This window comes from Podarcis erhardii (genome assembly GCF_964252035.2).
Source record: "Podarcis erhardii genome assembly, chromosome: 9".
NCBI classification, from domain to species: domain Eukaryota; kingdom Metazoa; phylum Chordata; class Lepidosauria; order Squamata; family Lacertidae; genus Podarcis; species Podarcis erhardii.
Window position 1 is genome coordinate 6,361,966 of NC_138512.1, and position 25,559 is coordinate 6,387,524.

Consider the following 25,559-nt stretch of genomic DNA (forward strand, 5'->3'; position numbering starts at 1 on the left):
TAAGTTAAAAGCTTTTGTTTATTTATTTTTGTTTATTCTTATGTTTTGTTTTTTCTTGTTTACAGCAAGAAAGGAACACACCATTTCATAAAGCTTCAGTCTGCATGTTTTGGGACAGTTCCATACAACTCATCACAATGGAAACAACAATTCCAACGTCCCGCGTTGCCACTGCTGCAGTTGAACCAGGAACCAAAATCCACTTTTACAGACAGAGAAATAGAACAAACACTGTATTCATAAAATAATGGTGCTTATTTGTTTTAAATCAACTCCTAGCTTGTACTAACAAGTTCAAGCATTTTCCAGAAAGTACAGTAAACAGGTAAGAAAGATTGCTCGCTTCATTAAAAGATTTTGCCCATGTCCATCCTGCTGGTTCCAGCAGAATGTGTGTTCAGGATTGCAATTTCAGTGTTTTCTCAGCTAGCTGGAACGGAAACAAATCCAGTTCAGAGACTAATGTTCTATACTTTATTAATATAACTCTGTCATCTATGCACAACAATGTCATAAAAGATCTTTTCAGTAAGAAAAAATACATATAGCATGCAAAGCTTGGAAGAATCTTACTCATAGTAAGTTATACGCCTAGTGGGCTGTGGGTTCTGTTTGTTTTGACAAAGAGGGTTGTTTACTGTAGGCTAGACAGAAACTATATCCATACATTCATGTTAGCGATCCACAGCCGGTGCTTTGTGCTGTAAGGACTTGTCAGCTATTCAGTTCAGGTTGTTTGAAAATCTGGAAGCAATTGTTCCCAGCTTGAGATGTGCAGACCAGGAATTGCTTCTCTCTTCTTCTCTTGTGAAGACAGTTGCTTACTAGCGCATTTTATAGGAATTAGATACAGAAATTTCACAGAGCTGCCCTTTGAAATCCAAATCTACTGTGAAATCCAAGTCACGCTGTAATGCAGATTAAGAATAATTTTTGTGTGGCATAGAACTATATCTTAGGTTCTGCTTCAAAGCTTCCTCCTTTCTTAAATTCAGTAGGTGGCTTAGCCAATAAACAAAGACAAAAAACAAAACCCTAGCCCTTTTCTGAAATCAGGGAAGCATATCTGGGGGTCTTCAGCATATGACTCAGCTTGTGCTCCCCCACTTCCATCCTTAAAGTACTTAGCAGGAACAATTTATGCAGAGTTATGAAAATATTTACGCCCCCATGATCTATAAATAACATAGCGTGGGAACATAACTTAATATAAAAGCAGCTGACCAAATCACACAATGAACAGTACATACTAAGATACACCATCAAACAAATATTATCTCACAACTAACATAAGGTACAGAAGTATTGGGGTAGACTAATGTTTCTGTTTTGGAGGTGGTGCAGAATTCTTTCATGGAATTCCTATTAGCTGTCCCTCAAGGCACCTCTGCACCTCTTTTAAGGGCAGAAACAGGATTGCTTTCTATGGAAACCTTTGCTCGCGTTATACTTGCTTTGCACTGGCTGAAGTTGGTATGTGTGAATGGTTCTCGCCTGCTCCCCCTGCCCCCCAACACTTTCGAGAACAACTCCAGACTTCAGCCCCAAACTCTTGGGTAAACTCTGTTTGAAGCACCCTGTATGCTTATGGGATTAATATGGAAGTTAATCCACTTTCTCTTCTACCAAAGTTAAACAGTTTTTCAAAGAAGGAATAAATGTTTATTCTAAATGATAAGACATTTATTCAATCAGATAAATGTAATAATTGTTTATATAAAATGGCATTTGGTTTGGAGCAATACTTTACTGCAGCTCCTTTGAGAAAATCAGTTTTATGGCTTTGGTGTATGTACTCTGTATATTTGGATAGGAAGTTGTATTTGTGAGTCCAGTGAAGTTGAGGATATCTCACTGCCCCTTGTTTGAGTCCCCAAGGTATAAATTTTGAACCCATGTCCTCTGCCTCCTGTCAAACAGATACACCGCTGGAACATATAAATACATTGCTAGAAAACAGTGACATTTCTATTACCATCCAGATTGCAAAATGTGCTCTGTCTGCTAGAAAATTAAGAGCCAGACATAAAAAAAACTTAGTGGAGTGAATGGGATGCTTGTAGTATCTAGGCCAGTGGTGTCCAAACTTTTTTCAAAGAGGGCCAGATTTGATGAAGTGAAGGGCCATGAGGCCTTTTTTTAGGATTGACCTTTTTTTAGGATTGAAGTTGTTGAGCTTTTCTATGATTTTGTTGAGCTTTTTTTTAAGATTGAAGTTTGAAGTTGTGGGGCCAGATTAAACCGACTGGTGGACCGGATTAGGCCCCTGAAATGGACTTTGGACATGCCTGATCTAGGCACAAATTTATAGGGTCAGTGTCCCTTTACTTTGTGTCTTGATTGATGGAATATGCTAAACTGAACTGTATTTTCACATGTATTTTGTCTTGAATCGTGGTGGCCTATAGGTTTGAACAATAAAATGTTTAATTAAAAAACCTAAAATGTATGGGCAAATAAATAAGACTTAAGCTGGTCCCAAAATGCTAAGGATGTTGGTGTTGTGTCTTTTATGGGGGGCGTCCGGCAGATGGGGGGGGGCATCATGGAGAAGCCTCTACCCTGGTAACTCAGAGGGTAATTTGCTTCTGGTAGCAAGGAGCACAAAGAGCATTGCTACATAATTAGGGCCAGCTCTGCCATCAGGCATACTGAGGTAGCTGCCTGAGGCAGCAGAAGCCCCAAGGCAAGAGCTCTGCAGGACAGATGCACCACTGGTAGCAGTGATGATTTGGGCTGAAGCCACGCAAGATTGTGTGCAAGATCTCACCCCCCCCCCCAAATTGCGGAAGCGGCAGGGCGGGCAGAGAAGCAGCAACAGGTATGGTGGTGGAAGGAGTGGCAAGGCAGGGAAAGGCAGTACATAACTGCAAAGTGCTGCTTCATAATTCTGCATTCTGCTATTATGACCTCACATGTATCTGTGTTTACATCTGCCAATTATTTTCTCCCCCTTTCTTTTTCTGTTGGAATGGATCTGAAGGGAGAGGTTGCAGCTCCCGGTGGCCATTGCAGGAGGAAGAGGTGGCCATGTGATCAGAGTTGAGGTAGAGCAATTATTCCAATACTTCTACGTTCTCCACTGAACTTAATGGGGCCTGCTTTTGGAGAAGGATTGCACTGTGAAATAATAGCTTTGTAACACAGTGGTTTTTGGTTAACCAGAACAACCGACAGATCTTGAAACCTGATTGGATGTTGAAAATCAGATCCATATTTTAAATATGATCTACTAAAGTGTCAAAAGTCAAATCAGACAATCAAAAATTATTGCATCCTGGGGTAGTTTCAGGTACTTTTCAACAAATGCCCATGTACGAATGTTTCAGAAATACCTGTCCCAGACACCCAGAGGTTCCTAAGCTGATCATCTAAATTCAGTTGTGTGAGCCCAACTTACCACATTTTTTTCATTTGGCTTTATGGATATACTTCCATAGAGTTCTTCACCCCTTCTTACAGTTAGGTAGTCTTCTAAATAGAAGACGGTTTGCTTCCAGTGGGTGTAAGGGGCATCTGGTGCTACAAAAGGAGACAGATTATATGGAAGAAATTCCCCACCAATCTAATGTTGTTTATATTTACACCAATGAAATGGAGATGATTTAACAAAGTATCTTCACACTGGCATTATTGTCGGGTGATTCCATGGTGAGCAATGTAACATTTGTAAGTTTCTTTACATAATATTTTGTCTTTTAGCTAATGCTATTTACCGTAACTCCTATGCCATTAATGTCACTTAATGTTATTAAAATATTTGTTAATTGCCCTGATCTTCCCTACAAAAATAATCAAGAAGCACACCACAATAATGCTTTCCTTTTATTGTGTTCTAAAATATGTTACTAATGTGATCATTTTCTAAACTCAAGAATTTATCCCTTAAAACGCTACTCAGTGTTATCACGTTTCTGAACCTGATGTTTGTAACTGGAGACAGAACCCACATGAAGCCAAAGAAAGAACTTACCTGTAGAAAACCCTATTTTCTTGTGGCACTTTGTAAATTCTATATTAAAGTAAGTAACCAAGGCGTGAATGTAGTCATTGCGCTGAATTTGGAGGCAAAAGGCAGAGGTAAACACCAGGTCCTCAGTCTTCACTCTGTAAATGTCCACTTCCTGTATTGTTGGGGGTTGCAGAAGGAGAAGAGAGAAGCCACAGAAAACATCAATATAAAATACCAAGGCTGGGCAGTTTATATTACCTAGGTAAGGAAGTCTGCTTGTTTAACTAGAATGATCTCCTGTATCTGGCCTGTTATATCCCTGGTGAAGTTGCCCTTGCATTCCTTGCCCAAACCCCTCGTGCAAACACAACCTCTTGCATCTGCCCTGATGTGAGTCCTCGACTGAAACCTATGTGGGAAGTGGCACCTTCTCTGTCCAAACTAATGTTGCCAAAACTTCCTCTGCCACCCTGGGTTGCTGCAACGGTACCTCGATTAGGTCCACTGCTTACAAAAGGTCTATAACAGGCTTCCTCAACCTCAGCCCTCCAGATGTTTTGGGCCTACAACTCCCATGATCCCTAGCTAGCAGGAGCAGTAGTCAGGAATGATGGGAATTGTAGCCTCAAAACATCTAGAGGGTCAAGGTTGGAGGAGCCTGGTCTATAACTTCCCCTTCCTAGGAACCTTCCAGCAGGGAGTGGTACAACAGGTAATGGTTTGCAAAACCCCTTTGAACTCGCTGCAAAGAAGCAGAGCAGACAGAGGAAAGTAACACCCACAATGAACACCTTTTAATTTCCAAAAGAAATTTTGGGCTAGCCTATTAATATTGCATACTTATCTAATCATACTGAGGTAAAGAAAGGAGGAGGGAAACACACACAAAGCTCATTATGCACTCTTCAAGTGGCAAGGCTGTCCACATGTTACAAACAACACATTCCAGGTTAACAACACATGCCTCAAGCCACCTTTGCTGCCTGTATTCCTCCACCAGGACTGTTGCAAAGCATGTGTATGAACCCTCCACATGTGCGTGTGTCCAGCACTCGTGTGCATTCACACACACTTCTGAGAAGAATCCCCCAAAAATCTACAGAAAGCGAGTGTGACAATTTTGTCACAGAACCCACACAAATGGCAAGTCAAGAAACAGAGAGGGGGAGGTTCTTTGTTGCAGCTAAGAGAACTAAGGGCCTGGCCTTCACCAACAAGGAACTTGCCTACATATGGGATGAGTTTCATCCCACTGTTGTGGAGGAAGAATATTGAGCAAAGACACAGTATTCCCATATGGCATTCGGGTGGGAGGACAGTTGTAGCAATGATCCATTACAGCAAGTGTTCCTCTCTTCCCATGCTTACTAGTGTAGATTGCTGCGCCCTGGCATTCAATAATAATAATAATAATAATAATAATAATAATAATAATAATAATTTATTTATATCCCGCCCATCTGGCTGGGTTTCCCTAGCCACTCTGGGCGGCTTCCAATATTAAACACAATATTAAAATACAGTAATGCATCAAACATTAAAAGCTTCCCTAAATAGGGCTGCCTTCAGATGTCTTCTAAAAGTCTGGTAGTTGTTCTCTTTGACATCTGGTGGGAGGGTGTTCCACAGGGCGGGCGCCACCACCGAGAAGGCCCTCTGCCTGGTTCCCTGTAACTTGGCTTCTCGCAGTGAGGGAACCGCCAGAAGGCCCTTGGCGCTGGACCTCAGTGGCAGAACGATGGGGGTGGAGATGCTCCTTCAAGACTTGGTGTAGTGAAGTGAAAGTTGCTATTGGCTCTTTGTGCCTGAGTATTGAGGCAGAGTACATGTTAAATAAAAAGACTTTTGAGTTTTAGCAATGTGAGCAAGTTCTTAGGAGTGATCAAGAGGCAAATTGCTTGTAAAGTCCCCCCTTTTGTGCCCTTGTGTAATAAACTGCTCTATCTCCACAGTTCTCCAACACCAGAGTTCCCTCTTGGGAGCTAGGTACATGGACAACATCTGTGTGTACATCACAGTGTGGTGTTTTTGGGTGTTGAGCTACACCACATCCTGACCCCTGCCGTTCCCAAGAGGGTGGGATGACAGAAGCAGCACCTGGATGTTTCGCCATAACTGTAAAACCCACAAATTTCTCACTGGTGCTTTTGCAATGCTATTCATTACAAATCTCTACAAAAGAAAAGAAAAAACATGCTAAAATAAATTACTGTTGGTAACAGACTAAAATATATCATCACTACAAACTGGTTTTCAATTAACATACAGCTACAGTAATTCGAATACATAAAAATTCTTCACACGTACAAAGGATTCAATTATGAGCATCTCTAATATAGCAACATCTCTTAAGACTTTATATACATTAATATTAAGCTCCCCAGTAAGCCAATGGCTCACCAGAATGAAGGGGAAGCTGGCTATAGACATTCAGAAATGGCAAGCTGTCATGAGGCGGCCAATGCCCCTCTCCACCACCAAGGGCGGTGTACCCTGGCATCCAGGATGCACATTTACAACTTCCCCTTAACCCATTTTTCCTGGACTAGACCATGCACAGTAATTATCCTTTCCATTACTTAGTGGCATTTACTAGCTGCAACTTTCGACCACAGGGGACTGAAGCAGAGCCACCAGCATTATGACCTGTGCCATAGTACAATGGAACACCGTCATGTGGCTTTTATATAGAAGGATCAACATTTGAAGCTGATTAGCAGCATGAAAAGTCAGAGCGAAAGGACAAAGACCAAAGTACTGGATCCTTGAAGTCACAGAAATCTTTTTAAAGTAACACTATTTTAAGTTTATACTTTTAGAAACGCCAAACCTTTATTAAACAGGCATTGGTCACCACCTGCTTTGGGTCTACAATGTCCACCAAGGGTTCCTTCATGGCAACATCCCTGATACAGGTCATATCAAAGCCATATACATTCTCCCACCCTGTCAAAACAAATGGAGAGGGTCAAAGGTCAGTACAAATAAAAGGGAAACATTTGCAATTCGTGCAAGTTTAGCCTAAGGAAGAGAAGATTAAGGGATAATTGCTGTTTTCAAATATCTAAAGGGCTGTCACACAGTAGTTGAAGCAGATGCTCTTTTGCTCCAGACAGCAGGACTAAAGGTTGGAAGTTTCTAAGAAGCAGATTTTGGTTAAACATGAGGAGAAATGTAATAGCAAAGCTTTTTGACAATGGAAGTCAAAAGCAGAATTTTGAGTCTGGAGACCTCAGGAATCTGCTGTGGCAAGGTGACAAGGCACTTTGAGGGCAAAGTTGCTCATATCCAGACAGACTGTGATGCAAGTCTCTTGAAGTTGTTTGGCTTACCATAGGGATGCTTGGCCCTTGTCCAGTTGTGTGTGTTAGGCCTTGACCTCCTTGGACCTGCATACAGGCTGCACTTGATGGAGGAATACAATAATCCTCTCCACAGCAATATCAGCTAACAAACAGCTTGTATGAAAAGCATAGAAGAATTGTAATATCTAGATACTTACAGTGGATTTTGAAGTCTTTGTACTGCCTATCTTCAATTGCTACCACATACAATGCAGCCCGGTCTGGAAACATAAGACCCCCAGGTTTCTGTTGATGAATTATGGGGAAATAGATCTTATAATCTAGTCACTTGACAAAGACATCATGTTTTTGAACTGCTCCTACCAAAACACCCACCTTTGCTTTCTTTGAAATCCTTCATGTCACTAAGTCACGAGGTTGTTACATGAATTACTTCTAGAGAACTGCAGGGTGTCACTCCAAAATGAAGCTTTGATTCTAAAAATCAAACAGATCTATTTCTCTGTTTATTTCACCCTCTTTGCAGATCTTTTAGAGAGTCTCAGAATGACTCCCATTCCAACAAGCTAACTTGGGGTATTGATGCGGGGAGGACAATGACTGGCAAACTAATGGCCATTCATTCACCTACCAGCCACTTGTCTCGAGCGAAGATGACAGTGTTAAGCATGGACTCATAGAAAAGTGAGTAACCCATCCATTCACTGACGATGATGTCTACTTTGTCCACAGGCAATTCAACTTCTTCTACTTTACCCTTAAATATTGTGATTACTGTAAGAAGCAAAAAAGAACAGATTTCATATACTGTACTTAGGAAAATCTTGGTGGAACATAGTATTTTGTCTCTTCTAATTTCATTTACATATTAAATTTTAATCTTAGTAAAAATAAATCAATTCCCTGCAAACAGCAACAGGATGTAGGATCCCACATATTTGGCAGGGATGAACGGAAACTTCTTTATTTCTACCTTACCCAAAAGTGAAAGTGTTTTATGTTTGGAACACTATTCATAACTGGAGACAAGGGGTAGGATTTTACAAATTGCTAGTTCACATATTATTTCATTTGTTCATTTAGAACTTAGTACTATTGTCCATTAACCCCACTTTATAGATTACAGAGACCTGGCTTATTTTTATTTATAGATAGGCACCTATGTGCACATGCATATCTGCAAACATCTATTTCCTTTATTATTATTTATTATTATTATTATTTTACTGTCTGCTATTTCACAGGATGGGACGTGGGTGGCACTGTGGTCTAAACCCCTGAGCCTAGGACTTGCCGATCAGAAGGTTGGCGGTTCGAATCCCCATGACAGGGTGAGCTCCCGTTGTTCGGTCCCAGCTCCTGCCAACCTAGCAGTTCGAAAGCACATCAAACTGCAAGTAGATAGACAGGCAGGAAGGTAAACAGCATTTCCATGGGCTGTTCTGGTTTCGCCAGAAGTGGCTTAGTCATGCTGGCCACATGACCTGGAAAAACTGTCTGCAGACAAACGTCGGCTCCCTCAGCCAGTAAAGCAAGATGAGCGCCGCAACCCCAGAGTCGTCCGCGACTGGACTTAACTGTCAGGGGTCCTTTATCTTTTTTTTATTTCACAGGATGTTTGTTTTCTGATACTGGACTATTGTTCATCAGTCTTTATTCAAAGCACTGATTGACAGATTGTCTTGTTCAGGGTTTTGAGTTTCAGAAAACATGTAAGGAGGGGAGATTATGAATGAGCATGTCAGCTCCTTCCTCATCACCCTTCACAAGTTCCAGGGCAATTGGAAGTCTCCTGTGACTGTGAAGGCTTCTGCATGTTTTGGAACCCTGATTTTTGGGGTTTCAAAGTCCATGACTACAGGTGAGGCAGGGATAATTATTACCCAATTTGTGTTTAATTTGTGGGTGGGTGTTTTGTGTATTAAATTTATTTATTTTTTTGTCCAGGATCTCATATAATTGTAGAGTTGGAGGGGACCCTGACGGCCAGCTAGTCCAACCCCCGAAGGGCCTGTGTTTTCTTCTCATACAGTTTTGGATCGTAAGCTTATTGTTCTATATTATGATAGGTACAAGGCATCTTCTCAGCTATCTTGCACTGTTTGATAAAAGGGAATTTCTTATTATGCTTAAACTAAGACTATTCTGTCTTTTAAAAGATCAGGCTCACATAAGGTAAAACATTAACATATAATGAGTTAAGGATTTTAAGTATTTGGGAATTTGGTTTAGCCAGAAACAAAAAGGGGGGCCCTTTACTACAAATTCTATCCAATTCTCATTCAAAATGAAATGAAAAAAGGTTTCCTTTTTCTAAACAAATCCAGCCCAGCAAACTCTGCCTGTAACCTCACAGCTACTCTACAGGGCCTTCTGCAACTGCAAATTCTGTCAGGAGAAAAAAAAAAAGAGAGCAATTTTCCCCCTTCTCCATAACGGTGAATGGTGCAACTTAGTTTTCAGCAAAACAGCTTTAGACGTGAAACACAACTTGAACTCAGCAGAGGAACTCGGAGCAGCTTGCGCTGCTTTCCAAAATGACAGATAAAGATATGAGCTGAGTCTTGTGGCCAACGAATACCCCTAAGATCTGGAAAGTGCCTGAGGTTTACTTTTTATCGAACAAAGTTTTATCAGTTTATTTTGGTAATTTATGATCTGGTATTCACGAAAATCATACCCAGATCTTAGAACAACATAAAAATATATAAAATGTAATAAAATACATAAGGAATGATTTACAAAAATAAAAACAAAAAACACCTAACATAGTAACAAACAAAAACAATACCCCCCCATTAAAAAGGCTATATATTGTTACATTAGCCAAAGGCCTGGGAGAGCAATGGTAAGTTCCAGACTTAGACCAAGCTGTTAGTGCAATTTCACCAGTGTTTCCAAATTTCACCAACATCACCTACCTATGAAACACCTGGTGCTGTTGGAGGATTTGACTGTAGGCCCACGGCTGCAAAGGAAGAATTGGCACACACTTAGGGCACACTCCCAATTCTTCCTTTTGAATTCAGTGGTATGTTTTTACTTGTCCTCCTGTGCATGATGCTTACACCTGATGACAGGTGGGCATGTTTTGGAATCTCCTGGGCCAAATAAGCCAGAGACTCCCAACCATGGGACTAGATGAATTATTAGTCTGGTCCAACAGGACTCTACTTTTTTCTTAGATGTTTTCATATGTGTGAATACTCTGGTTCTTTTTAGTGAATATTTATAGAAGGACTGTAATCAAGAAAGGTGTGTGTGTGTGTGTGTGCATGTTTAAAAAATTAATCGCAATAAATCCATAAACCAAAATGCAAACATGGGTATGTAAATACATCAGAAACACTAGGCACCACTAATTTCCTTAAATATGTCTTACTGTGGTCCAAGTGATTTGCCTTGACAATTTTTTCCGAGTAGTCAGATATACTGGAACATTCAATCTAAAGGATGCAGGAGAGAAAGAGAAAGTGCTTTGCATTAAGTATTGCAGAACCAATGAGAGGCATTTTAACTGAATCATGCCAGAAACTGTATGGAGAGAGAAAAAAACAGAATATGAAAATATGTATCTAAAAGAAGCAGGAAATACAAATTTAAGTTTTTAGTTTATACTATGCTCATTGAGGCATAGTCTCCATTTTCTTTTCTCCCATTTAGGACAAAATAGTGAACCACCTTCTTTCCAGATATAGGATCACGGAAGTAATGATTTCCCATTTCATCCCTTTAAGAACCCCAGTTCAACCCTTTGAGACCCCCAAAATGGTAACTTGGTTGGTTTCGTATCATGACTTCCTACATGACTTCCGGCAATTGCCGACTGGTTAGCGAAGTGAGGAATCTGTTAGAGGACCTTCTTTTAGTCTGTAGTACAAACATAGACCAACTGTGCTTTAGTAAATAATGTGATATGCTTCTTTCATTTTTCTCTTTTGATTATTTTAATTAATTTTCTGTTGCAAAATCAGTAACAAAGCATTCACAAAACGATTACAGTGGTACCTTGGTTTACGAATTTAATCTGTTCTGGAAGTAGGTTCTTAAATCGAAACCGTTCTTAAACCGAGGCGCACTTTCCCTAATGAGGCCTCCCACTGCTGGTGCCCTTCCACCGCTCGGATTCCGTTCTTAGACCGAGGTAAAGTTCGCAAACCGGGACACTACTTCCGGTTCTGCGGAGTTCGTAAACCGAATTGTTCGTAAACAGGACTGTTCTTAAACCAAGGTACCACTGTATTGTAATTTCTTTGTACAAACATAAATAATAAACCATGACAAAACTAACAAAAAAATGAACCACTAGGAGGGAGAATACACAAAACATAAAAATGAGGTGATTACAAAAAATAATAATCAATAGATTCTTCAACAAATCAAATTGGAACTAAAGAATATTGCCTGCTTATCCATGCCATAATACAGTATATATTTTAGGTATTTCTCATCCATGTGATATTTCATTTGTATAGTTAATAAAATCATATCATACAGTGTAAATATTATTTTATTTTTCTGTGCCCTTGCCATGTTCAATTCTTGTGACAACTTTTCCATTATGTCTGTTTGTGAGAATATATTATACCAGTGATCTATATTCAGTTATGGCAAAGTTTTCCAAGTTCTGGCTATTACCATTCTGGTTGCTGTTAATAAATGTGTAATTAATTCCTTACTTCTTAATTGGTGCATATCTGAAGTATATAAATTAAGGAAGGCTAATGCTGGGGTTATTGGGATTGTCTGAGCTGTAATCTGAGATAGCTCTTAAAAGACATTTCCAGTTTTTTTCCTATTTGTGGACATTCCCATCACATGTGTTGATATGTACCTATAATTTGGTATCCTCTCCAACACAATGGCAGGCTATTGGACTTTACATAAGATAGGCGTCTTGGTTAACACCATCCATGCACAATTTTTAGTGAACATTTCCTAGTAGTTGCTGACAGAGGTGTATAGGGTCCTTTTGTTCACAGATAGTTGCATTTATCGTTATCAATATTTATATCCTAATTTAGTTCTCACCAGTTTTTTAGATTTTGTTGAAGGCAAAATTGGTTCTCAATCGAGGTTTTGTATAGAAGGGAAATTAATCCCTTAGTCATTATACTTCCTCTTATCTTTTTAAATTCTTTTAGCTTCCTCATAGCTTCCTTTTGTAATTTGTATATGTGTAAGAAACTGATATCCTAACAACCATAAAATTTGATTATTTTCTAAACGTAATCTCTGCTGCTGTAAGAGGTTGTCCCTTGCTATAAAAACCTTTCAAATAATATAACTGGTGTTCTTTCCATACATTCATATTTTATGATCTATTTTTATTTTGAGATAAAGGAAGGTGCTGTATTGGACTTATAGGTGACAGTGACAGTCCTGGAGCTAAAACTTTTGCTCATTTTCCCTATATTCTAAATGACGTAAGAGTATAGGGCTTAGCAAGCCAACTCAACTATCAAAACGTATTTTTCATTAATGCTAATACCATACAATTTCTATCTCTTTCAGTGTTGACAGCTGGGTTCTCTCACTCGATGACCTCAATTCCATATGGTTAAGTTGGATTGCTTCATAATAGCTACTTAGCTACTTAAGTTTGGAATGCCCCAACTGGTTGATGGGTGGAGATACAATAAAGATTTTTTTAAATGTGGTTGGTCCAACTGAATAGAAACTTATTAAGTTTTTTCTGCTGATTGTTCAGATGAGCTATTGGTATTCAACCTTGCAGCGATTGAAAGAAAAAGAGCAATTAAGGTGCAATCATAATTTTGGATGTGGCCAGTCTGTCTGTAATAGAGAGTCTCAATTTATTCCAATGTATCTGTACATATTTTTTTCAAACAGTGCTATAATTATACTAACATTCAAATTATAGATCATTTGTACCCCCAGCGATCTAAAACTTTTCCTAGCTATTGGACTCTTCAACATTGTTTTAAGTGTATATGGAGTGGTGTATGAAAAGACATTACCTCTGGTTTTTGAAAATTAACTTGCAATCCGGAGACCCTGGGGAACTGCTCCAATTCTGTACATAATATGTTGCCTGCTGTAATAGGGTCAGAGGTGCATAAAATTATATTATGTGCATAGAGGCCTAAATTTTGTTCTTTTCCATTTATAACCACTTCCATTTATAACCACTCCCGTACAAGTGAGGCCATTGTGTAATTTAATTGCTAATGGTTCTAAAATTAAGACAAATAACAGAGGCAACAGAGAGCAGTCTGTTTCGTTCCACAACTAAGAACACATTTTGGAGAATCTGAATTATTTATTCTAATTGCAGCCTGTCTTCTATCATAAATGCCTTCCAGAAGTTGTTACAAGTTTTTTTTTTACAAATCCAATTTTTTAAACTACTTCCATTAGGTAATTTGGATCTACACATTCAAATGCTTAAAAATATATCAAGTGAGACACTTGCTAAAGGTGATGATATTCCCTTTCTCTACTAAAATGAAGAATGTTTAATCATTTTCTTGTTGGATCAGTAATTATTGGACCTGGAACAAAACCATATTGGTCGAAGTGTACAGCCAGGGATCATTTTAGGGTTGTCCAGTAAGTGTGCAACCCCGCAAGCATGCATCATACCAACCCTGGAAGTGACCCAAAAAGTCAAAAAGGGGGCAGCTTACACAGGCCCCACCAACGAGTGTGGGAGTCTGGAACGAGTGTGGGAGTCTGTGGGAGTCACAAATCAGTCGTTGCCTTTATATAAAGGTAAAGGTAAAGGGACCCCTGACCATTAGGTCCAGTCATGGCCGACTCTGGGGTTGCGGCGCTCATCTCACTTTATTGGCCGAGGGAGCAGGCGTACAGCTTCCGGGTCATGTGGCCAGCATTGGACAACACTGTAGCATTGTTTTTAAATCAGTCTGAGGGAGTTAGCATGCTCACTGTCTTTGTACCAAGGGGATTTTTAATGGAAAAGCCAAGTGTGGCACTGTATTTGAGTAATGTGTGACAGGTATTTAGTTTGATCAAACTTCTGTCAGGAGTTTGGATGTAACCTTTGACGCCTCCCTCTCTATGGAGGCGCAGGTTGCAGCTACAGCAAAGGCGTCATTTTTCCACCTTCACCGAATTAAGCAGCTGGTCCCTTACCTTTTTGGCCCTCATCTAGCCACAGTGATCCATGCGACAATCACCTCCAGGCCTGATTACTGTAACTTGCTCTATGCGGGGCTGCCCTTGCAGCTGACCCAGAAATTCCAGTGGGTGCAGAATGCCGCGGCGAGGCTCCTTATGGGGTCCTTGCTGTGGGACGACATTCATCCAGTGCTATACCAGCTGCACTGGCTCCCGGTGGGGTACAGGATCAGGTTTAAGGTGCTGGTTTTAACCTTTAAAGCCCTATACGGCCTAGGACCCTCGTACCTATGGGACCGCCTCTCATGTCCCACAGAGGACCTTACAGTCCGCAAATAATAATATCATGGAGGTCCCGGGCCTCAAGGAGGTTAAACTCAACCAGGACCAAGGCCTTTTCGCCTTTGGCCCCAGCCTGGTAGAACGCTTTATCACAGGAGACCAGGGCCCTGCAGGACTTGACATCCTTTCGCAGACATAGCTGTTCCGCCTGGCCTTCAGTTCGGGCGCAGTTTGACCCCCCTCTATGGAACCCTGTAAGTTACCTCTTTTATCAGCTCATGTGGGACCAACATGGATAGCTGGCCCAGATGAATAGTTGAGGTTCCCGACCCCTATGGTTGTAATTTCATGGGAAGTCATTTAATTTAATCCTGATTCTAATTTTTAAACTGTATTTTAATCAATTGTTTGATTGTGTTTTAATGTACAGTGGTGCCCCACAAGACGAACGCCTCGCAAGACGGAAAACCTGCTAGACAAAAGGGTTTTCCGTTTTGGAGGCGCTTCGCAAAACAAATTTCCCTATGGGCTTGCTTCGCAAGACGAAATGTCTTGCGAGTTCCTGCGGGGTTTTCCCCTCCCCCCCTTTTCCTAAGCCGCTAAGCCGCTTATCAGCTGATCCGCTAAAAGCCGCTAAACCGCTAATAGCGCTAATCCGCTAAGCTGTCAATGGGCTTGCTTCGCAAGATGAAAAAACCGCTATACGAAGAGCCTCACAGAATGGATTAATTTCGTCTTGCGAGGCACCACTGTATTTGACATTTGATGTTAGCCACCCTGAGCCCGCTCTTGGACAGTGAGGGCGGGGTATAAATAAAAATTTACTTACTACTTAGTTATTGTCATATTATTGATTGCTTATTACTATTATTGATAATATTACTATACAGTGGTGCCTCGCAAGACGAAAAGAATCCGTTCCGCAAGTCTCTTCGTCTAGCGGTTTTTTCGTCTTGCGAAGCATGGCTATTAGCGGATTAGCGCTATTAGCGGCTTAGCGGATAAGCAGATAAGCGGCTTAGAAAAAGGGGGGAAGGGGGGGGAAACCGCAGGAACTCGCAAGACATTTTCGTCTTGCGAAGCAAGCCCATAGGAAATTCGTTTTGCGAAGCACCTCCAAAACGGAAAACCCTTTCGGCTAGCGGGTTTTCCGTCTTGCGAGGCATTCGTCTTGCGGGGCACCACTGTACCGCTATTCTATCATTAATAAATTTATTATGTATACCTCACCCATCTGGCTTGGTTGTGCCACCAATCTGGGATGCTTCCAACACACTTATATACTATTACTGTATTTTCATAACATAGATAATTGTATATATATCCCTTTTTGTTTGTTTTTTATTTTGTGAACTTCTTTTAAATTAGTGCTTTGGCAGTGTATGTTAGTGACAGGAGGAAATACAAAATGCTTTGTATTTTGATATTACCTGGATGTTGTTGTAAGCTGCTTCTGGCTCAGCTTAGTCTGTAAGAGAGCCAAAGAAATAAAGCGCCAAGTGTGGGGGAAGAGTGACTGGCTGTCAGAAAGTTCTGATGAGGGGTTAGAACCTTCCCCAATAAACCACTCTAGAGTTACTGACACCCTTTTCTACAGTAAAATATTTTTCTAACCCATCCCCTGACAGCCAAACTGGCAGATCTAATACTCATCAATTTCCAGAAAATATTTCAAAGGAATCTGAACCAGGAAGTGCAGAGCCACAATCTCAACATGCAGCTGCCATGTTAGAAATTGTGAGGGGAACTTATTCAACTTGAGTCACCTTGTTTACCACTAAACAAATGTCTGACTCCAACCTCACAGATATTAGGACACACCATGTGGCTGAAAAGAGCCAAAGGAATTATCTGTAGGTACGATCCTATGCACATTTCCTTGTCGGCAGGCCCTGTTGCAAATTGTGGGACTTGGGAGAAAACACACAAAAGATTGCACTAAGTGACATGTAGCAAGAAAAGAAATGGATGAGAATGACACCAAGATGGAAAGAATATCTAGTGCAGATCCTTTCTAAGTAGGGTTGCCAACTTGGTTGGGGGAGGGGAACTGACCTGGCTGATTTTTTGGCCAATTGCTAGAATTTGTAATATAAAAGCCAGACATTTTGATTGATTGCCAGAACATTTTGCCTGGCTCCATATCCTGACTAGTCAGAGTCCATTGAACTTCACTGTGGGCATCTAAATTTTTAAAATCAAAAGTTGGCAACGCTGCTACAAAGCTGCAAAAAATACATGCAAATGTGACGGGATTTTTCAGGAAATGCTCTTCTTACCCCATAAACTTTCTTGGCTCCTGCCTTTGCTGCAAACATTGAAAGGATCCCTGTGCCACTTCCAACATCCAATACAATCTTATCCTTAAAAACATGTTTATTATGATACATGGAGTTCCTGTACGTTAATGTGCGCACCTCATCCTTCAACATTTCCTGTGTTAGAAAAAGGCACCATATGTTTACTTGAAAATACATGATTTACTTGTGTTCCATTTTTAAAAATCATCATATGTTTTAGCTAGCAAAAATGTTCTCAACTTTGGGGAGAAAACACTTGGAACTTTTCACAGATTTGTGGATTTTGCAGCTGTATCTTGGACGTCGTTTAGTCCATCCCTTGCTCACATTCCACAGTAACATGAACAACATCAGTAAAATCGCTGTTCAATTATCCGTACTATCTATTGTTTGATCTAACATGGAATTAGGCAAGTGGAAGTTTCTGAGCAAAGTTTTGCAGCCATTTTAGCTATATAGTTAAAGCAGCTAACAGTGCCGCTGTAGATAGTTCAGTTGGTTAGAAGGTGGAGCTGATGGCTAATACATTTTCAAGATAAGGCAGGGTGAGTTCCACCTGCTCAACTACTTCCCTGCGCCTGAGGACCTGCTTCAAATGTGTGTCACATTTTAAACTGACTATTGGTGATGGTGAGCTGGTGGCCTGCAGGCTACATCTCTCAGCCACTACATCAAAGGTGATGCTGCCTGAAATCTCCACCAAATTTTACAAGTTACAGGGAACCAGGCAGAGGGCCTTCTCGGTAGTGGCCCCCACCCTGTGTAACACCCTCCCACCAGATGTCAAAGAGAACAACAACTACCAGACTTTTAGAAGACATCTGATGGCAGCCCTGTTTAGGGAAGCTTTTAATGTTTGATGGATTACTGTATTTTAATATTTTGTTGGAAGCCGCCCAGATGGGCGGGGTATAAATAAATTATTATTATTATTATTATTATTATTATTATTATTATTATTATTATTAATCAAAGCATTATACACACATACAAATTCATGTATGAGGGACTGAGGTACAACTAGACCTTGGGAATTCCATTTTTTTATATAAGTCCTTGACCCTTCTTGATTTTGATCACTGTAATATTTATTACATATAACTACATAAAAGTGGCATGGTTCCCCCCCCCCAAAGAGCAGCCTGGGAGTGCGGGACAGCAGTGCACAGCCAGCCCGCTGCTCCCAAGCCCACCCCGCTGCTGGCTGTGGGGGGAGTAGTGCTGGGAGGCGGTAGTGCCAGGAGGTGGGTCGCATCTACAAATAAGCCTTGAATTTTAAAGGTGCGGCTTATTTGCGGGTGCGGCTTATATTCGAGCCAATACGGTAGTGTTTTTTTAAGGGATTACCTCATGAATTCCAAAATGGGCATATGAATCAAAGTAATAATCCCTTGATGTCATCTCTTCTGGATTGAGGAATTTTGCTATTTTTCCTCTGCCTGGAACAGGAATGGTGGATTGGACAGGCTTTGGGACAGCTGGAGGCTGAATGGGTGGGGGAGGACCACTGCCAACCTAGAAAAGAAGAAGAATTATGGAAATTCTCACTCTGTCGTGAGAGAACAGCAGAGATTTAAAATCACAAAATATGCAGCAAAGTATGGAAATATAGACTGTAAAACACTCATAAGTCCTAGCCACTCTTCTGCACACACATCAGAAGAGAAAACTCCTATCTAGAATAGATCTAATTTAGATTTAGTACTGGTATATTCCTTAGAATTTCAGTGGATGAGAGCCATGGCCTGTATAGACCATTTTTAATCTGTTGGGAGAATTCTATATTCATCTCCAGGTGGACTCAGTGCTCTGGCTCAGGACTTAATGGCCTCCATGAGAACCACAGGGCTGTCCCAATACGGCAGAACATGACCCGATTTTTGCAACAAAGCTGATTTGAGCACATGGTCATGGACAAATGATTCCCTGGTGAGGTCTGGGCTGGATGCGCCTCTCTGCCTCTGCAGAGGAGGAGAACCATTGAGATAGTCTGCCCTGGAGAATTATAGAATCAGGTTGTTTCCTGAATGCTCTGAAGAATTTTCTGGCCGATACAGCTGGCACTCCTGTTGAGACCGTTCTCTTACTGTGGGAATCGTGAGATGTGTAGGCCTTCAATGCAATTGTTCCTGGGTATCCTTGCCAACACCATGAAGTACTCGGAGACTTGTATGTGATGAAGGAGAAAGGGTGACTATGGGAATGCAGTGGTACAAAGCTGAGTCTGACTGAATATGGGTTAACAGTGTATTATTGTGGAAGCAATGATAAGGGAAACTTATTTTTCCACTACCTGCATCCTCCAGCAATTATTTTATGTAGTCAATGGATTTCTGTCATATGGCCAGCAGAGCAGTGTTATTGTTCCCCACGCTACTTATATGAGGCCATTTTGAAATGATGCCAAATCAGGGAATTGGGCTGAGGTGGCACCCAATGCTGATGACACCAGCTTTACCCCTCCACACCATCAGAATCAGGAAAAGAAGACCAGTGCCTGGATGTGAATCCAGGCAGGAGGGTGGCTTGATGGGGGGGGGGGTCCATGAGGTGTGGACACCTTCCCTGGATTAAGGCTACACTTCCCTTGAAGAAGCAGGTCAGTCTAACAAGATCAAACATCAATGGTACCCACCTGCTCTTGTTAATAGTTAGTAATCACTTTCAAAATAGTCATCAGTCATTGGTTATCAGTTATTCAGGAAATCAATTAAGGCTTATCAGTTCAATGAGTCATCAGTTCATTAGTTCTTGTTTACAGGGTAGTTTTTAGATAATAGTAAAGGTAAAGGGACCCCTGACAATTAAGTTCAGTCGTGAACGCCTCTGGGGTTGCGGCGCTCATCTTGCTTTAAAGGCCGAGGGAGCCGGCATTTGTCTGCTTCCGCAGACAGTTTTTCCAGGTGATGTGGCCAGCATGACTAAGCCACTTCTGTCGAACCAGAGCAGTGCACGGAAATGCTGTTTACCTTCCCGCTGGAGCGGTACCTATTTATCTACTTGCACTGTGTGCTTTCAAACTGGTAGGTTGGCAGGAGCAGGGACCGAGCAACGGGAGCTCACCCCATCACGGGGATTCGAACCGCCGACCTTTCAATCAGCAAGCCCAAGCGGAACAGTGGTTTAACCCACAGCGCCAGTTGTCAACTTGCTAGTCACCAGAAGAAATCAAATCTATGAAGCTGAACCAGAGTATTATCAAGTTTGTTAATTAATGGAATTCCTTGGTACAATATGCCTCTTATATCTTTATGACTAATTAATGGCAGGTACATTGTTGGTCACTGAAAATATCAGTTATAAAAGACAATAAGTTGACTCAGCATGCAGTTAAAGTTTAACCAGTGAGAAAACAGATTCTGTACTCTTAATTTGAAAGAAGCAGTATCATAAAGCATTTGATACATCATCTGACAGAGGTCAATAGTAGACTACATTAGTAGATAATTATTTGAAGATAACATTAAATGTAGGTGTTAGGTCCAAGTTAACAAATATAGGCTTGACAGACCCACCATAATTTCTTACTCATTCTTAAACAATATTTATTCAAACAGTTTCTTCAAACAATGACTGAAGCAGCGGTGTGTGGTGAAATTTTTCATAGGGAACAGTTAGGACCAGAGGTAGCTTGTGAGAGGCATGGGGAGTCAGTGTCATGCGTGTGACGTTGTAACGTCCTAATGAGCATCGCACCTCCCTCCCTAAGCAGGGCGGAAGCTTCCCGGGACAGGGAAGGAGGGACCAGGGGAACATTTAGGAGACTAGCCTAGTCCCTTAGTCCAATGACCGCACGACACTGGACTGAAGTAACAAAAGCGATCAGTCATCAGTGAGTTTATGGTTAAGACAAAATAAAAAAATTCCTTCCAGTAGCACCTTAAAGACCAACTCAGTTGGTCTTTAAGGTGCTACTGGAAGGAATTTTTTTATTTTGTTTTGACCATGGCAGACCAACACGGCTACCTATCTGTAACTGGATTTATGGTTAAGGTGAGATTTGATACTTGCAGAAGCACCCTTGAACGCCTTAACTTCACAACAGAAGAGGGTGGGTTATAACATAGAGTTAGTAAGGTAAGAACTACGGATATGTTGTAAGAGATAAACTTACCGTTACCTTGTTAACTCTATCTTCAGTAGAGAATAGCTACCCATTTTTAATTAGTTTATAATGTTACTCTCCCTTTAGCAAACATTTAACTTCAATATGAGAAGAGCCTGCTGAATCTAAGCAGAAATCTTTGCAGCCAAACTGATCACAATCATCACCTGGTATTCTGGGGCGTGTTGTTTTGAACATGGAGGTTCTACCTGGCTACCACAGGTCATTTGGAAGCAGCCTAAGGAGGGCAAACTCATTGCTTTCCCTTTCCAAGCTGAAAATTTTCTACCTGCCTTCACAGGGTGAGGAGGAGGAGGATGGGAGAACATAACGTTGTTCCAATAATTAAAGTTTAAGGTCTCAGCTAATACGCTCCCCCACCTTCAAGCATCTCAGCTTAGGTAAAACATCTCTAACCAGCCAGGCTGTGACCTTCATTCGAACCCCAGTTGCAGGCGGCGCGGCGCGCTGCTCCTCCGGCACTTTGCAGATGCTCCGCCCGCCTGGTGCTGTTTTTAGCATCGTCTCCCTCACAAAGTGTTTGCAGGAGCTTCCATGCAGCACCTGCCATGTGCCTCCCGCCTCGATGATTTTTTTTTTTGCTTTAATCATTCTCCTTTGAGCTCATTCCAGCCGCCTTGCGTTCAGGCGCATTTAGAAATCTTTCTTGCACGTAGGCGAAGAGTTGTGGAGCTCAGATTGGAGGCCGATTGCGATGCGGGGGGAATTAAACATTTCCAGGACACCCTCTCCCCCCCCCCCGCAAGAGCCAAGACCCAGGCAAAGTAGGTCAGCGCCCTGCGCGAGCCTGGGCAGGCGGCCGGCCGGTCGAAAGTCTTGGGGAAGGGGAGCCCGGCGGCGTACAAGCTGCAGACGGAAAGGGACGTGGGCTCCTGGGGCGCCCGCCTGCGCGCAGCCCCGAGTCCCGGGACCCTTCCCGCCCCAAAGAGTTTCCGACTCCGCCGCGAGGCTGCTTCGCCACGTGGAGCCGGATCGCGCTCCCTCCCTCTGCGGCGCCCGGGCCAGCTCCGCCGGCCACCGCGGGCTGCATCCTGCCCTCGCCGCCGCTCCGCTCCAGGCAGCCGCGCTGGCGGAGGCGCTGGAGAGCAGCCCGAGGCGGGGGGCCCGCCTGTCCCGCCCGGGAAGGAGCCGGTCCGCGGCAGCCGGAGAGGAGGGAGCCCCGGCCGGGCTGGAAGAAGGTGGTCCTGCCGGCCGGCCGGGAGACCCTCCGCTACCACTCTGCGCAAAAAGGAGTCCGCCCCGCGCGCCCCCGGGCAGGGAGAAGCCCCAGACCAGAGGAGCCCGTCTCCGCGGCGCTGCCCCCTCTTCGCCGGCCGGGGAGCCCAGGCTGGGCTCCGGTGGGCGCCTGCCAAGGGGGCTGGGGGGGGGCGCGCGTCGCCCGCTTTCTCACCTCGGTGTTCTCCGCCGCCGCCGCCGCGCTTTCCGCCATTTTCCTCCTGAGGAGCAGGCAGCGCGAAGAGTGTTTGGTGCCCATAGGAGCCGGCCGAGGGGTCCGGGCGGGGGGGCAGCAGGCTGGCTTCCTCAGCCCTCCGCAAGGCGAGAGGGCGCCGGCGGTGCGTCCGCGCGTGCCTTTCGGCTGCCCCGCCAAGGCTCCGGCGCCCGTCGGCTCCGCATCCAGCCTCCCCGGGCTCCCTCTCCAGCCCGCCCGACTTGGCCGCCGCCGCCGCCGCCGCCCGGGGCGAGCAACAGGAGCGTCTGGCGCGGAAGAGCGAAGACCCGACGCCGCGGAACTTGGGCGGACATGGATCAGCTGCCCCGTCTGGGGACCCGGAGGCGACGCGGAGGAGCGCGAGGGGGGCCGGCGGGCGGCATGGCCGGCTCGGGCCCGGGACTGCTCGCTCGCTGGAAGGCGCCCTCGGTGCGGAGAAGCTTTTGTGGGTCAGCCCATTAACTCCTCTCCCTCCGGCTCGGCAGAAGGGAGCTCACGTCTTGCTTGCGCCGCGAGTCTCTATGGCAACTCCCGGGCTTCCCCGCTGGGCTCTTCGGCAGAGTCCCCGCTCCGGGCCGAGCAGCAGAGCCCCAGCTGCCCAAGGACGGGTCCTGAGCCCCAGAGAAGCAAAGGCGCCTTCCTGCCTTGGAAATGGTGCGGGGCCGCCGGCGGGGCTGCATTCCCTTGCGCTGCACTTGTTGCAGCATCGGGGGATGAGGCGGGAAGATAAAAATAGAAAACAATAGAGGTGCCCCCCCCTTCCAGCTGGAAGTGAAAGCACCTGACACTCCAGTTCTGCTCTGTCCTCAAAAGACCTCTTTGGCAGGCAGGGCAGCAGCAGCGCAGGCTGGCGTGGGGCGAGGGCGCCAGCGAGGAGACCGGCAGCTCCATTGAAGAAGGAAGGGCAGCTGAGGGAACAAACCGGGTCAAAAGCTCCCTTCCTCCATTCCCGGGCAGAGTCGACCATTAGGCAGCGCAAGCAGATTTGAGGGTATCATTGAAAGGGCAACCGATCGATCACTGTTCAGCTTAATCCATATGGCTAGATCGGTTTGGCTTTTCTGCCTCAAGCCTCAGCTCTCCAGGAGTGTAAGCAGAAAGGGGAAGGGTACTGAAGGTGCATTACCCCACCTCCTCCAACTATACCCATTTAAGCAATACATCTAAGCACGTGCAGAGTATCTTTCCGTTTTCACTGGGCAACTGCAGCCTCTGCACAGTCAGAACTGGGGAGTTGGGCTTCCTTGCAAGGCAAGATTGCACAGGTGGCTTCCATGCACCTCCATGTCACCTCCTATGAAAGCATACTGAGGACCACCCCCCCCACACACACCCCTTTAGTGGTATTCCCATAGCAAATCACTGTAACTCCAACAGTTTTACTCTACTCCCAATGGCACACTTTTCCATTGTCTCTCAAATCAAAAGGGTGGCAACTAGTAATTGCTGAGGGGCATATAGTCCAACCCTTTGCAATGAAGGAATCTCAGCCAAGTTCATTACCACACCCTGGGAATGCAGAGAGATAAATCACAAACTAAACAACTCGATGTACTTTACAAAAATTCATTAACAATGATGTGCAGCACTTCAATACCATGAAATCTTCATACATACCCAACTCCTTCAACCATTCCTCATCAGGCTTTGCTTCTAGACTCTCCTCTGCACACCTTCCAGCTGGTCAACATCCTTTTTAAATTGTGGCACCCAAAACTGGATGCAGTATTCCAGGTGGGGTCTGACCAGGGCAGACTAGACTGGAACTATTACTTCCCTTGACCTGGACATTAGATTTCTGTTGATGCAGCCTAGAATAGCATTGGCTTCATATCACAGACCAGCCTTTTATGTTGCCAGTCTTAGCCATATTGAACTTATTTGAAGGTACTAACGAAAATGTCACATTCAAAGACTCAGTATTTGTTTGTTTTAGTAACAGCACACCTAGAAATAGTGCACTAAAGGCTCGCATTAGAAGATACTTTCCTTGGACTCATGGTATGGTAGGTTTTGAACCATTGCTGTAGCTGAAAGAGTAACATATCAACTTCAAAAAAGCACAAGGACACACAGAAAGAGCCAAATTTCCCATCATTTCATATTCAGTATTTAATTGAATTATGAACCAGGCAGAGGGCCTTCTAGGTAGCGGTGCCCTTCCTGTGGAACTCCCACCAATCAGATGTCAAGGAGATAAAGAACAGCACAACTTTTAGAAGATCTGAAGGCAGCCTTGTATCAGGAAGTTTTTTTAATGCTTGATGTTTTATTATGTTTTTATACTTGCTGGAAAGGGTATAAATAATAAATTTTTCTCTTTCTTTCTTTCTTTCTTTCTGCTTACACTGAATACTTAGATATTCTGAAAGGTTGCAAGGGCCCTTATGGTCTTGCATTTAAAAGTTTGAAAACATTTGTTTTTCAAACAATCTATTTTGAAAATTGTCTTTGTTTGCTTCTCATGTGGGCCCCTGCTGGAATACTGGGATTCCAATAGCTTTTTGAGGCTCTCCAAAGTCCCACCTTCTCATAGGTTTCCTGATGCCCATTCGACTGCTTCAGTCATCAGAACTGGCATTTTTACAGGTGCCACATAATACCCACACTATCTGTAATGACTATATCTTTTTATGTGGCAGCACCAACACTTTGGAACTCCCTGTCTATTGAGGTTAGGCAGGCACTTTTCCTGTATTCTTTTCAGTGCCTGCTAAACACACTGCTATTTAGACAAGCCTATTCAGGTGTTTAGGAAGTTTGTATGAGTTATTATTTGTTTTAGTCTATTCTACTGCCTGAACTTTCTGTATGGTTTAAACTATGGCTGTAACTTTCTTTATAAAAATTTTAAAAAATCTTTTTGTAAACTCTTTTGGTCCCTCCCCCCTGCAGTCAAGTGGCAGATACATTTTATGAAATAGATAAATAAATGCCAACCACCCAGGCTGTCCATAGTTGTCATTGTGTTCAAGTGTACTCAAAAGAATTCGCAGTAGAATTAGACACATTCATATGCATAGACCTCTAAAAGCAGTAGCTTTTAGTAGCTCTGTTCCTT

General features: G+C 43.2%; 1 protein-coding gene and 1 pseudogene across 7 annotated transcripts; both read right to left on the minus strand.

The window, feature by feature from the left end:
• On the minus strand, positions 1 to 22,732 carry PRMT8 (protein arginine methyltransferase 8). 6 transcript variants are annotated; one of them, XM_081876399.1, is made up of 10 exons: positions 22,460 to 22,732; positions 18,291 to 18,458; positions 16,923 to 17,078; positions 10,640 to 10,703; positions 7,889 to 8,031; positions 7,455 to 7,542; positions 6,783 to 6,898; positions 3,974 to 4,124; positions 3,401 to 3,522; positions 1 to 908 (listed from the first exon to the last, which is right to left on the minus strand). In XM_081876399.1, exons 1-10 carry the CDS (start codon positions 22,541 to 22,543, stop codon positions 825 to 827), a joined length of 1,176 nt encoding a protein of 391 aa, XP_081732525.1. In that variant the 5' UTR covers positions 22,544 to 22,732; the 3' UTR covers positions 1 to 824. The 6 variants fall into 6 exon arrangements, with proteins under 6 accessions (XP_081732525.1, XP_081732523.1, XP_081732524.1 ...); XM_081876397.1 differs by lacking the exon at positions 22,460 to 22,732 and adding an exon at positions 21,216 to 21,354 and having other exon boundaries at positions 6,810 to 6,898; XM_081876398.1 differs by lacking the exon at positions 22,460 to 22,732 and adding an exon at positions 21,216 to 21,350 and having other exon boundaries at positions 1 to 430.
• On the minus strand, positions 2,411 to 3,240 carry LOC309349988 (annotated as a pseudogene). The gene has a single exon. The product of its transcript is annotated as an uncharacterized misc_RNA (transcript).
• Positions 22,733 to 25,559: the final 2,827 nt, after the last annotated feature.